The sequence below is a fragment of the Tinamus guttatus genome, unplaced genomic scaffold, assembly GCF_059628265.1.
Source record: "Tinamus guttatus ecotype Peru unplaced genomic scaffold, ASM5962826v1 Tinamus_guttatus_pri_ptg000115l, whole genome shotgun sequence".
Lineage (NCBI taxonomy): Eukaryota > Metazoa > Chordata > Aves > Tinamiformes > Tinamidae > Tinamus > Tinamus guttatus.
In genome coordinates this window covers 2,135,411-2,151,965 of record NW_028288649.1, presented here as the reverse complement: position 1 = coordinate 2,151,965, position 16,555 = coordinate 2,135,411, and the positions used below count along the sequence as shown (strand labels likewise).

General features: G+C 36.6%; 1 protein-coding gene across 1 annotated transcript in view; it reads right to left on the bottom strand.

The window, feature by feature from the left end:
• Window positions 1-16,555, bottom strand: part of ULK4 (unc-51 like kinase 4) — a 134,307-nt gene that overhangs the window by 103,601 nt on the left and 14,151 nt on the right. The window contains exons 17-18 of the mRNA XM_088521218.1: window positions 5,165-5,272; window positions 3,620-3,703 (exon numbers count right to left, since the gene is read on the bottom strand). Coding sequence (XP_088377344.1) covers window positions 3,620-3,703; window positions 5,165-5,272 — 192 coding nt within the window. The remainder of the gene's footprint in view (window positions 1-3,619; window positions 3,704-5,164; window positions 5,273-16,555) is intronic.

Here is a 16,555-nt window from a genome sequence, read left to right as displayed (position 1 = left end):
AGCAGATGAGTAACTTTAGCAAACATGTTTTGGATGAAAATGCAGAATGGATGAAAAGAAAAGGGCAGCCATTTCAGCAATAATGTGGTTAATATTAAATAGCAATATCCTTTCTGAAAAAAGTGTTCTTACGTATTGTAAGAACACTGATAGACCACAACAGCAGGGAGATAAACTTTAGCAAGAGAAAGCCCTGAAAAATCTCCAGAAACCTCTCTTCTGACAATGTATACCTCAAATAATCTTATTTCTAATGCTGTAGGAACCAAGCACCTTACCTGTAGAAATTAGTACCCTGCTATCTCAGTGACTACACACAAACATTTAGAAGTTGAACCTGGGCACAAATGACTACATCAAGAATATGTGTCGTCCTGTTTGAAAAAGTTGTTGTAAAAGGTTAGTAGAACAAAGGTTCCAAGATTTACCACAGGGATTCTGACAGACTAAAAAGTATACCAAAGCTAAACATGTCATATTAGACATGTTTAATTGCTTTGTGGTTTAATGGACACTTGTCATTGATTTATTCATGGGTATACTAATTTCCTTATTTTGACACATCAAACATGCCTGTTCTTTGTGTGATTCATCTCAATTTATCAGTGTTAAACTGTAGCAGAACTTGTGCTCCCCTACTGACAAAAAGTATTTTCCAGCCTACTAGTTTACTGTCCTAAAAGCCCTTTAATCTATGCACCTTTTGTTGCTGCCGGATTTTCAGATACAAAAGGCATGCAAAACTGACGCTAAGTGCATTTTCTGACCTTTTTTTTTTTTTTTTTCCCCTTTACAGGGAAATAAAAGGGACACATGCACATTTCAAACTCTGTCCTCCTGCCTCAATTATTCTGTTTCTGTGCATTGTCTGGTCCGATAATGACAACTGTTACTAGAACTCCAGAGACCCAAGTAAAATTCTAGGCAATTCCTAATGGAATTGAAAAACAGCCAACTTATCTTAAGAAACTCAAGGCTATATAAACCATGGCACTGAATTATGTAAACTAGTTTTACTTTCTTAAACTGTTACTGAAGATATCAAATGAAGCTCCCTAACTGGCAATAAAATATTGCATTAAAGTTATTCATGTATTTAACCCGATGCCATAATGCAGTGTTCATTAACAAAAAATTAGCTTGCTATTCTCATAAACACAGAGACCACATGCACACATAAGCTATAGAAAGCATACTGAGAGACAAAGTTTTATTAAAATAACACATGTTTTAATTCGACCTAACTCTAGTGTGTTACTTGCTAATGTAAGGGGGTTTTCAACCCAGGGGGCTGGAACTCCACGCTCCAGCGTGCAGGCAGGTCAGGACAACCACCTGCAGCGGCCCTGGAAGACTCCATGCATGGCCCACCAGCGCGACCCGGCGGCCACCAGGTCCACCTGCCACAAGGCTGCCTAAGCAAAAGGCCACGGTAGAGAAGATGGAGCAAGGCTTGTCCTCGTGGTGACAGTGAAAGGTAGGAGGAAAAGGACACAGACTAGGGCAAGGGAAATTTCGGTTACATATAAGGAAACACGTTCTTCACAGTCAGAGTGGTCAGATACTGAAGCAGGGGCCCAGAGAGGCTGTAGAATAACCATCCAGTTATTTAAAGCTTGACTGTATAAAGCTCTGAGCAACCTCATCAAAATTTGTAGTTGGATCCAACTAATAGAGATGAATGTGCTTTGAGAAAGAGCAGTTTCACAGAGGAGGTAGAACCAAATCTTATCACAAATGCATGGCCATAAGACAGTAGGCAGTGGCCACAAGTTAGAACATGGAAAACTGCGATTACATATTACAAAAAACTTTTATTATCAGGATGGTCCCCTGCTAAATTGGGTTGCCCAGAGAAGTTGTGAGATCACCATCATTGGAAATGTTCAAGATTCAACTGGACGCATTTCTGAGCAATCTGGTCTTATTAGACCTTTTTTGAGCAGGGGTTGGATTAGATGACTTCTCAAGGTCCTTTCCAACTTATAAGAGACTGTGATTTTACAGCTTTAAATTTCCTCATTCCTGCACCCAAAACATCTGGCACAAATACCTGTCTGTTTTATAGCTGTTCTATTACATTATTTCCTCAAAAATTAAAGTCTCTTGCCTTACATTAATGTAATTGTAGCCATTCAGTTTTAGATGCTGCCGTATCCTTTTCCAAACAATACAGATTCTTGTAAAGAACTTACAAAGGATAAAGAGAGGGTTGCAACATGAGTATAACAAAAAGCAGCAAACAAATTATAAAAGTTAATAATAGTGTGGGGTAAAATTATCTGTTTCCAGATGTTGTGAGGTACATTATGCATTTATGTGTACTTTTGATTCTTCAAATTCTGCTGTTCCAGGAACTTTGGCCAGCTACAACCAAGACAGAGCAATTTGTATTACCACAAATGTACAGTACTAATACAAACATTACTACTTAAAACAACTCTATTACAAACATCTAGAATTTTCACAAACGGAAATTATAGAAATCCACAACTGTGGTTAACTTGCTCGCTAACTTTAAATTTGTTGTGGTATTAATTCAAAGTTGCAAGTAAAATGCATTGTGTTATTTTATTCCAATAAAAATATGTGAAAATAACTTACTAAGAAATTCTGATGGGGTTCAGGACTAAGAATTAACTTCATTGTAGTGAAGTAATTTAATTTGTATCTTTGGAAATAATTAGGTTCTTCTGAATAAATTTGTTCCTTAAGGCTGTTTCCATTTACTTCCTATATACTGAATATTCACTGATGACAATAAGTAGCTTCTCATATGCATGCCTTGGAATGGCATCCACGAGCTGGAATACAGTTGTGTGTTCTTGATCACATGAAATTTTGAAGACATTGAAATGCATCTAGAGACTTCTACCATTATCACAATCTGTAGGCTTTTTAGGGGATAAAGATCCCATAAAAAGGAGAAAAAAAAAAAAGGATGTATTTAGCTTGCTTCTCCCACCTCCACTTCCATCATGTTTTCCGCCTTTAGCTTTGCCCTGGGCAAAAATAAAGTAATTCTCATTCATTTTACAAATTGGAACTATATACATGTTTTTCTTCCTTTCTTTTAATATAGCTAAAATGAAGATGACAGCATAACGCATGTAGCAAAAAAAAAAAAAAAAAAAAAGAAAAGACAACGACTACTTTTAGGCCTCAAAACAGCACTAATAAACTCATAGTAAACTAAATTTAAAGACTAAGTGCAGTCTTTAAAAACTGTGCATCAGCCAGTTTTTAGATGTAAAGTAAATCTTGTTAAAAATAAAGTATAAGATCTATAAGTTTCAGGAAAACAGTACATACAGATTGTCAGAGCATGTCTAAAAAGAAAGTCACAGAATGAACAATCTTGGCATTTACTAGCAGTAGTTTTTATTTACTATACAATTACCACAAACCAAGCAGCAACATACAAACACTGAATGTACAGAGAACATCTCATTTTTGCATTCTTATCCTGCTTAAGCCATGGTCTTATCATGATTATTTAAATTCTGGAGCAATACTGGCTTGACAAGGCACTGCAGTGCTGCAGGCTACGATCCTCACACAGTGCCTAAAGGGCTAATACGGTGGAGAAATTCTACTGAGGACAATGAAAGAGCCTTACCCCTTCCCGAAGACACCTCATTAGCACAGTGTAAGCAGCCAAGGGAACGACCCAGCATTCTCTCGGGTGCTCTTTTTTTCCCTCCTGCAATGACGCCAGCAGCACAAGTGATTAAATTAAAAAAAAAATCACAATAATCTCACACACATAAAAGAAGATAGGTAACAGATTCTTCGTAAGATGCATGTTATACCCATTTAAAATTAATATATACTAGAAAATGCATTAAATTCCAGGACGCTATTAGTATTTAATGTTATTTCATGTGCAACACAAAAATTGGCAAGTTTATTACCCTATTTTAATATTTTCCAGAATCCATATCTGTCCTAGGAATCTATCCTAGTATTTCTATTTTTCAATGATTCCATCTAATTCACACACATAATGTGTGATCTCACATTCCTCTAGATCATTTTGTTAATTCAGAAAGAAAGAACTGATTAATGGAAATTTGTAACGCTTCCCTTTAAATAAGATTCAATTATACCAAAATAGAAGATTACTTCTGTCTGTGTCACTCAGAAAAAAAACAACATAAATTTGCTTTGGAAAAAATATTCCAGTTAATCTGGGAAAGTCTTTAAGTAAAACTTACTACTTGGAATAGCCTTCAGTACAAATCAACACTAGCCCAAGATCTTTATGTATATTTCCTTGAAAGCTCCCTGCTAGGTGGGCTAATTCACTGGTAGTTTTATCAGGATTTTGATTCTGCTGTTTGAAGCTAAGGAACTCCACTTGTCTCACACACACACACAAAATTTCAAATTTAGAAGAGGACATTTGGACTTTCTAAACAAATGAATATTTGACTAGAAAACCATATTTAGGTTAATACACAGACATTAGCGACAGCAAAAGAATTGCTTCATTTGGGAAAGAAAGTGAGAAATGGTGTACATAAAATGATATGCCATAAAATGAACGTGTAGTTTGTTTCAGTAAGTTGATAAAATATGATAAGCAACCATCCTTCAGAAATTGTACATTTACTGAACTCATTATACTAGCAAATTATTTTTAGCATTCTAATTAAATGTTTACAATAAAAAGAATAGGATGCACCAGGCATCCAGCTAACTGCACAAAAAAACATATTTTCTGATTTTTTTCATTTCCTAGTGGCCTATGCCAATTTAACGTGTAAGATGCAATAATGTCAGGTATTTTACTAAAGCATGACACATTAGTGGAGAAAGACTATTACTAAATTGCTAATTAATTACTAAAATTAATTTTCCTTCTTTCCTAAGAGTAAAGGAAAGCTTTTTTTCCAACTTATACTAACACTGAAAATGAGTTTCTGTTAAAACTCCCATATTTTAAGCTCTATTTCTGCTAATTTTCTATTGGGTGGTATGATACAATCGTCCTTGGAATTAACTTGCACACAGTAACAATTAAACTGGTTCAACACGAGGCAGAGACAGTAAATCCTCAGTTCCATGTTCCACATCTATCATCTTATCTGGACGATGAGATGTTGACACCTAACCACGACATGTCTTCCAAGGCCTAGTCATTTATAAGGGTCACTCTTACCTGACTGGCTATGAGGTAAAGAAGCTCCCCAAGTGTTGGTAAAAGGCACTGTTTCAATTTGCTATTCCTGAAGTTCTCTCTGATCAGTTCAGTTAAAATTATGATTGCCTAACAAAAAATAAATCATATTACAAAACATGTAAACATACTCTGCAAAACAGAAAACAAAACAACAGAAACCGACATATTATGAGCACTATGGCATTTTCTTTTCTGGTTAGTGATGATGATAAGTACTCATCTTCAAAATTGTACCTGAAAAAGAAGATGAGACTTCTCTGAAACTCTGGAACATGCTACCTAGACTCCTTTCATTAGGATATGAATAGGAAATACATTCAAAGGGGATAACTGCTTAAGTGGGAATCAGATACACATGCACCAGAGTTCCACTAAAGTTCAGCAAAAGATGGCTAAATACACAGAAGATAATGAAGTGTTTAACTGAAGAGAGTTAAGTTCCTCTCCTGAAGAGAGGAACGAAACAACAAGACCAGATATTTCTGACAAATTCACTTGTGAGGTGCAGACACAAGAAAGAAATGAATCAAAGAATTTATATTTTGGGTTTGCATTTGACATAATAAATTATGTCTTGGAATGAGGGGGACAGAAGGGAAGTCTGATTCGGATGCTGAACATGGTATTAATACTGCCCAGGAGGCGAAAATAAGATAGAGGGAAATGTACAACTTGTTGCATGATTTACGCAGAAGCCTAGTTCCTCTAGAGAGCAACAGAGGATGGATATATGTGACATTCTTCCAGGCAAAATATAATGCAAAATTGATTCATCATGAAAATTCCTCTCTTTTCAATTTTTATGCAGCCGCTAGAAGAGATCTTAGCAGACAAGTGGCATAGTGAATGAGATGTCATCAGTTGATAGAGTGGCTCTATTAATTTATTTTAAAACCACCTCAAGATCTCAAAGGGACAGAATTTGACACAAGTAGCAGGAACCAGTTTATGAAAAATGGATCTAAGAAAGTGTGTTTGCTGGCTTTTTTGCTTGTTTGTTTTTAGAAGAAAATAACAGTTACTTCTTCCAAGCCATCATAAATATTATTATGGAATGTCACTTTCAGAGGTTCATGAATTGGACTGTCTTCTCCCTTCCCACCTTTGGCTTTTAATGGAAGGAAAGACCAGGTAAAAATATTTGTCTCAAACAATAGTCTCGAGCTACCTTTGTTGTTAACAAGGGAAGGACAGAAAAGGATGATTGGGAGTCTAAGAAGCAAAAGGTGAAGGGTCCATGAATTAAAAAGATTTGTGCTTTCAAAATGGAGATCATTGGCAATTGACTGTACCTAAAAATGTAGTTGGAGTCTTTGGAAACCAGTCTTCAGGGAAAAGGATTCAGCAGTAGGCACCCAAAGCTACCTGTAAAGTTCTCTTTTCTCTTTCCTTTTCTCTTGACTCTAGGCTCTGTAGTTCGTGGGAACCGGCCTTAGCATCAAAGACTGAAGCAAAGAAGGTATTTAGTAACTCTGCCTTCTCTGTATCTTCTGTCACCAAGGCACTCACCCCGTTCAGCAGTAGGCCCACGTTTTCCCTAGTCTTCCTCTCGCTGCTGATGTACGTGTGGAAGCCCTTCCTGTTGTTACTGACACCTCTTGCCAGCTCAAATTCCGAACAGGTCTGGGCCTTCCTTGCCCTATCCCTACATTCTCTGACAATGTTCCTATATTCTTCTCACGTGGTCTTACCCTTCTTTCATATTATGTATGCTCTCTTTTTCTGTTTAAGTTTTCCCAAGAGCTCCTTGCCCATCCACGCAGGTCTCCTGCCTCCCTTGCTTGACTTCTTTCATGTAGGAATGCACCAATCCTGCGCTTGGAGAAAGTGCTGCTTGAGTATTACCCAGCTCTTCTGGATTCCCTTTCCTTCTACAGCCCTGGCCCAGGGGATTCCTACAAGGAGCTCCCTAAGGAGGTCAAAGTTAGCCCTTTTGAAGTCCAGGGTTGCAATCCTACTTCTTGCCCAGCTTCCTCCATGCGGGATTGTGAATTCCAATATCTCATGGTCACTGCAGTCAAGACTGCCCTCAACCCTCACGTTCCCCCCTAGATCATCTCTGTTTATTAGTATCAGGTCTAGCAGTGCCCCTCCCCTTGTTGGCATCAAGAAGGTATCTGCAGTGTTCTGCAGGAACCTTCTGGACGGTCTGTTCCTATCTCTGTGGTCATCCCAGCAGATATCAGGGTGGTTGAAGTCCCCCATAAGGACCAGAGCCTATGATCGTCAGGCTACTTGCAGCTGCCTGTAGAAAGCCTTATGTGCTTCATCTTCCTGGCCAGGTGGCCTGTAGCGACCACCCACCGCCGTGTCGCCCCTGTTAGCCTGCCCTTTAATCCTGTCCCACAGGCTCTCAACTCATACTGCGTCCTCCCCTGTGCAGAGCTCCACACATTCCAGTGGCTCTTCAACGTAAAGAACAACACCTCCACCTTCCTGGCCACTGGTATTTCTTGGCCTTCCAGGAAAGGAAAGGACCTTTCCTTTCTGGCCTTAAATATTTAAGTGTTTTAATTTGAATCTACAACACATACTGATAGACATTTTTCTGATCCATGGTGTGCAATCTTATGAAAATCCTTTATTTGTGTTTTGTTGTGTTATTTTCATGAAAACTGCAGATCAAAATATGTGGTGTTACAGATGATTTTGACAGTTCCTTTCTTCCAAAGAGGGGAAAAAAAGGGGAGGAACTATCTGTATCTGTGCTTGTCTATATTGCCTCCTTCCCTGAAATCACTTGAAATCTCTTACTCATTTTCCATCAAACTGAGTAAGAGTAGAAACCTCAGATCTATGTTTCTACAGGTTTCACAAATACAATACTAGCAAAGCAGAAGAGAGATAGATTGGCCTCAGTGCCAAAGACTGCGGTACAAACTTATTTCTTTTTAGACAACAGAGACTGTATATATGAAAGCATTAGGAACACACTAAGCATAGAAAATGCTCAGAGAATATACTTTTAAGCACCAGAAATACCTTCTAAAAGTCAAGGATTTTCTCCTGTCTAAACTTCCTGATAGCTAAGAGAGGAAGAGGGGGATATACTAAATGGTAACCTTTGTGTAATTCAGTTAAGAAGTCAAGTAAAATGCAAGGCAGGCATTCATAACAAGCCCAGGTCCTTTACTTGACAGATCTGCTTATTAGCTGCAAAAGAAAGGATTCTTCAAGTATCCCTACTGCACTTTCTACACAAGGATTTAGCTGCCTAATTTTAAATACAGAGAGGGGACTGTGGGCAGGAAGCAGTTGGGGGGCTCTAGGATTTCTGGCATTTATTCCTCTCTCATTGAAACGGCTGTCAGTGTTCTCAAGGGCAGAGGCTTAACTGAGTAAGCTAAGGCTATATTCCCAAAGTAACTGCTGAAATGCCTCACCGAGTTCATTTGTTAATATCACATTTGTTTAGTGCAGCTGCCAGGCTGAGTCTTTCTTTTCCAGCGCTGCAAAATAACCATGTTTACACCTCCGTGAAAATAATAGAAACATACCCTATATTTCCTGTATGGAATTTGAATTTACTTATTTTGGATTAAATGCTTTAAGGGGAGGGGAGGAAGAAATCAAAATGCACATTCAATTTGGCAGCGGGAGAGGTGGTTTACACACACACATGCATGTGCATTTTAGGGGAGAGTGGGCATGTGTTCACAGACAAAAAGCCCTAAGAAACTATTAAAAATTTTAAATTTAGACTCACACATGCATCCAATATAGACAAAATTATTCCATCCATATACAGAATAGCACTCAAGAATATATTCCATAAATCTCAAAAAGGTTATGCTGCAAGAGGGACAAACTGAAATGAGTTCAGAAAACAAAGCTTCCCACTGCATAGTACATGCATAATGAAGGAAGCTGTCAGCCACACTTTACCCAGGATCATCATTTTCCTCAGGAATTAAGTTAACCTGAAAATGCTTATCACCACAGGATCAGGGCAAAAGTAAAGCCCACTAAGAGCCCTCAAGCTGCCTTCCAAATCAAAGGAGTCTCCAAGTTTCATTCTTTGCAGCACTAGCAAAGGATGCTTTGCACAAACTAATCCATGAAGCTTTACCTTCCCTTCTTACATTCCGCCTCAAAAACAGCCAGTTCTCTCGAGGAATACCTAAAATTGCTAGATTTAGAAATAGGAAAATTAAAACACAGATAGTGTTTTCTTTTTTAGTTATTATTTAAGTTCTGTATGATATCTGAATTCAGGGAAAAAGATAAGTGAGTGTTGGCAGTAGAAGCATGCGCTTATCAGCCTGACAATTATCCTTATCTTACTTCCTTTAATTTACTGGTGTTTTTTTTTTTAATAGTAAGACCTCATTTGGTCAAGCTCTGCTTTTAACAAGCTTTTGCACAGCAGAAATTTCTTAGCCTATTTCTTGTTCTCAAATGGATCATAAGAGATAACATATCTCAGTATTTTGGAGCAAGTTTGGTTCTCACTAGGGATAATTCTCACTGAAAGGAATTACAAGTCCTACAGCTGTCATCATGTGAAACTCCCTTCAGTGGGAATCACTCAACTGAAAAATCTAACTGGGAAAATCTAGGACAACGGAATAACCATCTTAAAATGTGGAAACTGCCTGACTACCATGTAATTTGAGTTAAAAAGTAGAACATCTGTGTTATCATCTAGAAAGTGATATTATATAATAGGGAGAAGGGAATCAAAAAACATTGCTTTCCACTACAAGTTTAAAATATTTCAATGATTCTAAATAGGATTTAATTATTCCTTCCTCTGTATTTACATTAAAATGGACAAAATGCAAGAAAAAAAGTGAGAGATTTTCATTAGAAAGTAAAAAGTCTTAACAGCTCTACTCTAAAGTAGAGCATCTATATGATGATTGTTTCATGCTAACAGTTAAATTGAACACTGTATTTGAAATTTAAGATCTGTGCAGTACTTGACAAATCAGAAATTAACTGTATTTTTGTAAGGTACTTATATTTTTTTAACTGCAGTAAGTAATATACAAGCAGCTAACTGTAAGAGAACAAATGAGTATATAAAAATAGAAATATTAGAAAATAAAAAGCTCAAAGCAGAACAACTGAAACAAGAAACTTTCCCACTTTTAAAAGAAATGCAGTGGGAAGGGCCAAGAGTCTTCCCAAACTAGTGCCAAGTTAAAAAAAAGAAATAAAAGTGACTGACAGTTTGTGTATTTCACCTATTTAAGACTATCTACCAAAATGAACTTCAGCAGACAAACTTAAAAAATACAAACCAAAATTTTAACTGAAATGCTAGCACCAAGAAATAATACAAGGTATCACTTGCACATAAGATTCAGTGACATTAAAACAATAAAGAACATGAGAATTTATCTTTCAGTTCTATTAAAAAAGAAAGAATACAAAGCTTTCATCCAGAAAACAAATTCACACTCTGCTTTAAACAGAAATGTCACAACTTGTACTGCAAAATATTGCAACAAAGATAGGTAGAGATGTGAAATGGAACCAATTACATCTGTGATTACAGGAAGACATGTAAGTTGAAAATTGTCCTAGAAGCTGTCTGGTGAAACATCAAACACTTCCATCATTACAACCAATTATAAGGAATCCTTTTAGTGCTCTCTGATGAGAGATGTGGTACTCCATACATAAGCAAGTCAAATATGGCTGTTTTATATCCAACTTGCACTTCAGTTTCACAGCATGTATACAGAAAAATGCAGGTAACATTTTCTTTTTAATTTTTCATTTTGAAGGGGAAGTAAATTTTAGTGCCCTACTTTATAAGTATCTTCTGAAATATCACTATACAATGATTTTATGTTAGTTATTAAATGTAAATATGAGTTCTTCCAGCTATAAACCTTAAATTCAGTAGACATAAGAAAAGAACTTGACAGAACTCAATTCATCCATTGGTTATAAATCGTGAGAGCACATTAAGATTTGATATTATTATAGTATTATCCTAAAAAGATTTATTCAGTTATTTAACATCAAGATATATGGAAAGGAATTACAATTTCAGAAGACAAATGTTTGTCAATTAAAAAAAAGCCACAAAGCGGCTATCAGCTGGATCAAGACTGCATTTTGATGCTTAAGAAAAATAAAAGTACGAATAAAAATACAAAGAGAGTCTGGCAATCAGCTCCTCAGTTGAAATTATTTCTTAACTCCAAACAATTAGGTACTGACATTGAATCTGGAACATGAGATTTTATAGGTTCTCTGAAGTATTTTGCTAACAACAGCAGGCACATCTCTGAAGTGCTTTTCCAAATCAAGACTTAAGATCTCTCCAAAATATGCTATCTTTCTGGCTTTCAGGAGCTCATGCAGAAGGAAGTTTCACTGTCTCATTACATATAATGTGACAATATCTCTCCTCTCACTGGATGTTAATTCATCACTTCTCAACTTCTTAAAGTGACTTTATTTTTAAGTTAGAGGATTCAAAAACACCCTGATGTACATTTCCTATATCATTCATTATTTGAGAATGATTCAGACATATTTTTACTACACATTCTGCCATTAATTCTGTAAGAGATTTTTTTTTCTTGTCTTAAGAGTGATTTTTCAGAAAGACCAGAAGAAACAGATTCCTACAGTGTCTTTGAAAAAGGATGACTAGAACTGCACACAGAGTTCCAGATTGATGGAGGAAACCTCCTGCACCTTCAAACTCAAGTAGATGAAATATCGGTGCAAAAGGGATGTGAACAAAATGAAACTTTATAATATCTAATGGAAAACAGCTATTAAAAAGAAAAGATGGGGAAGCAGTAATCATAGAAATACTTTGAAGTTGTAATTGGAAACAAAGTCATATGCAAATCCACAGAAGCCTTCCAGTGAAAATATTCATGAGTTTTATGCTGTCATACCTTTAATACAATATGATTACCTTAGTAGAAAAGAAAGAGCTCAGCATTGAAAAAAAAAGTTCGGATTTTTTTTTCAGAGAAAAAAAAAAACACACAAGTTTAATATCCTAAAACTTATGTAGCCTGTAAACTTAAGAACATTCAGATTTTGAATATGGGCAGTACTAAATTATACTAAAAATAATACATATATGATATATTTAAAGAATAATAAAGCCTTATTTCTCCATCTAGTTCTAGTAATTGAACTGAGTGCTAAACAGTGGAATTAATGATAAAGGGAAAATAGAAAGCATGAAGAAAAATTATTTGTCCATGGAATTTTTACAGGGAGGCCCTGATGGCAAACAATCTTATACTACTGCTTCTGTTATAGAGGGAAAAAAGGATGCCCACTCCCACAGTCCACACCATGTTCCTATTTACTACACAGACAGTCATTCTGAACCTCATGCCAAAACTGCAGTCAGTAATTTCGAGTCAGTGTAACTAGTGCCACCTTCAATAAAAAAACTCAGCCTTGCACCATCTATTTCCTTGCACTGGCACAAGCATTTGCACAGTGAACTGGTTGAAGGACAAAAAAAAAAAAAAAAAAAAAAAAAAAAAAAAAAAAACACTGAATGGGAAGCTGTTGAAGCTGTTATCCTCTCAACTCTGGTACTCTGGCTAGATGGCAACTGTTTGCTTCTGCTTCCTACATGGTTGTTACCCTTAATTCTCCCTTTAGTAAGTTCCTCCTTGAGGTGAAACCATGAAATAGTGAACCATGAAATAGCCATGGTTGCTATTGTATTTATAATAGAAGCAGCTGAAGATAGGTCCATAGCACAGATTTAGCAGGAATATAAATTATGCTCAGAATCCTGAATGAAATATCAAAACCACAAAATAACCTTTCCAGACAACTTTTTACATTGCAGAGATTTGTATTTTTATCCATTGAAGAAATGATCCCAGCTGCATAGCTCTTCATTACGCCCAAAATAACAGAGTTGAAGAACATAAAAGAAAACACAGCATTTCTATTCTCGTAAAACATCCCATATCTTGTGGAGTGTTGCAAAGAGCCATACTAGCAATCCCACTGATGTCATTTAATGAAGATGATGTACTATGTTATCTCCTGAAAAAAATGAAGTAATTTAATGGACTCTCTGACAACGGTGCCAATTAAATGAGTCTTTTACAGAGGCACAGTTTTTACTTTGATCAGGCAATTAATCTAAGAGAATTACAAAGCATTATTTCAGCCTGCAATCAACAATGTAAGGTGTAAATTCAGCACTCTGAATTTCCTTGTTTTCTTCTCCCACTTGGTTTCGACTTCAAAATAAAACAAGCCCAATTAGTTTGGACTGATGAAATTATTTTTGAAGACTACCTACAACTATGATAAAAGATCTTAATATTTTCTGCAGCAATCCAGAATTCCTATGCATCTATCACAAATTAACTTTCATTAATATTAATTATAATTAATTTTTGGTTTATGAAATGGAAGATTTTTTCTCAAATACTCCAGGATTTTCTGTCCTTACATATGAATGTAACAGAGAAAGAAACTTTTCATTTATTTGTTTGCCTCCCACATTCCACAGGGAAATTGGTCCATTATTTGCAGTAGACCATTGGAAACAAAGCTATTAAGTGACCACCTGATTTTGCTTGAAAGATAATTTTAAGATTTTAAAAATATATGTGTGAATTCTCTAATATACACTCCAGTACAGATACAGCTTGGCTACAACTACTTCCTATACCTCTTTTAAATTGATATTATTTTCACAGAAGAGGCATCAAGGCTTAAAAAAAAAAGAAGGACGTGCCAGTGGGGAATGTAGTCGAAGATAAAACAAAATTAAGATCTTTGACTAGAGTCAAAAATATTTTTACAATCAAACAACAGCAAAACTAACTGGCTTGGGAATAAATGTTTGAAAGAGACTACTTTTTTTTTTTTTTCATTTGAACATTCTTAAAACATGAACAGACATGGATAGGCTAGATACAGAAATAATCAGAAAGATAAGCCTGACACATGGTTTAGAGCTGTCAGTCTGCAACTGTAGAAAGCATCTACCAAGTCACAGGTCAAAACCGGAAATAAAAAGACTCAAATTACTAGAATGTCAATCTGGCCAAAAGCAGAAACTGGGAGATTCCATTGCTTTGACAGAGAAATCACATTGTAAACAGGAAAAGGTCAGTATTACGAACCTATTCTAACAGGTCTCCTGTCTCCTACATTACTGTAGGTCAAAGACTTTGCAATGAAACTTGCAGGTGAGGATTGCAGCAGGACCTGGAGCCCTTTAAACACTCAGTAGAGCAGTGGACCATGGTGCATACAAAAACATGCACACTACACACTCATAGTAGGAGACAGATTCACTAAGTGGCAAATTTAAAGAGCCAAATGGGACTAGAGTTTTTGCCTCAAAATGGACTGGCAAAAGGACTAGCTCAACTGATGGAGCAGGCTGGTCACATAGGAGATGCAGAAAGACACTGCTCCCCCGCACAAGAGCAGTCTAGGAAGTTCCTCTGTCATCTCTTAATATAGTGAAAGACCAAGTCTCAAATGTACGTTTGGAGGGGCCACGTCCTGGCTGGTAGAAGGCCCGGCCTGCCCAGAGGTGAAACGACAACAACCTCTTTTAATAACTGAGACACATTAGTCGGACACGGAAGCAAGCCTTCCTAACTCAAGGAGTGTTTTTTCTTTAGAGTGAAAAATTGGCAATTTTCCTTCTCAGGCACTAGTATATAGATGTCAAGAACCAACTCTGAAATCTAATGCAAAGGAGAAACATCTCAACTTTAAAATTTTATGAAGATAATTTCATTTTATTTATTCCTAGTTATGTTTCACATTTGTAAAAACCAACTCAATGGAAAAACAAAATGATGTTATTAAGTCAGGAAAAGAAAACTCACCTATCCATCTTTAGCAACTGCTTTAATAACTTAGGTTGCAATAGCCAGCTAGAAAAAGTTATGAATTAAATATCTTTTTTGATAAGATAAATTCCCTTTTTTGTTCTAATCAATAATCTATTCACTTAAAAATATTTAATTGGAGATAGACCAACTGCAGTGAATTTACAGATTAAAAATAATTTTATTGTTTTTATGAATATTTCTAAAATGACTTAGATATTAAATATAAATATAGAATAAATATACATCCAAGTACACAATTTTATCATATATCTTTGTTTATAGTCTGTTCCAGCATAAACTGTAATCTGAAGTAATAGTTTACTTACATTTTATTTTTGTGTTTGAGTGACCTCTGGTGGGCTTTTAATATAGATTGCAGACCACCTTGATTAAGAACCTTAAAAATACATATTTTTGAAAAGTTTTAGTTCTTCAAAGACCAGAAAGCCAAAGGGTTTTGGCATACACCATGTGAAAATTTAACTGGGGAAATTCTCATGGTTTCTGTGCTTTTTTTTCAGGACTCACCGCTGCTGCTATTTAGGAAGCCATTAAAAAAAGGTAGCGGGGAGAAGGGGGAGGAGAGAATAAAACTCAAATGCGGCAGATCCAGCCTTTAAGGTAAAGGAAACCTCTTTACATACATAACTGGTAAATCATAACTGGGCAAAAGATAGGAAATAGAAGACAGAAATGAAGAGCCAGTTTTCCCAGTGGAAAAGCCACAAGTGTTGTCCTGCATGAGTCTGCGTTGGGCCTTGCACTTCCATGAATAATGGAAGGATGAATGGATCAGAGACCTGCAAAGAGGCTCTGACTGAGTGATGAAATGGGGGGGGAGAGCAGTATACATACAAGTGATACACAAGGGGGTAAAAATAGCTCTAGATGCACACCTTCATAAGAGTTGACTTTTCATATTTAAGCTCAGAATCTTGGAGCTAGCAGGAATTTTTACAAAGACACCTCTGCAAACAGTGGCCAAAACGCAAAGTGAATGTTATAAGCTACCAGGAAGAGAAAACAAAATTGTATATTGTCTCTTAGTACATAGATCACTCATGCACCTACATGCTCCTGACAGGGTGCAGTTGTGGTTTCCTATCTTAAAAAGGATGTATTTGGATCTGCAAAAAGAGAAGGCTAAGAAGATGACCAAGGCTTTGCTGTGAGGAACTACTAAAGAAAGTGGAGCTTTTTAACCTGAAAAACAGCTTAACGAAACGAAGTTTAGTAAGTTTTGGTAACAGCCCACCATGACTAACACACAGAAGATGACTATAAAGTGCTCATCTCCTTTGCAATGTGAGCATCACTAGCAGGCCTCAGAACAAATCGAGAAGGTACCAGGGCCAACCCAAAGGCCCAACAACTTCACTTGGCACACTGTATACCTGTGAAGCTTCTTCCCAGAGGACGGATGGTGGATTCTAAAAACGGTTCAGAAAGTCACGGGAGAAACTCAAAGACTCTATGCCTGCTTCAGAAACCCCAGAGCTGCCTCTCGCTGCAGGTGCAGAGCATATTGGCCTCTGTCACAGTACAGGTAGCAAAT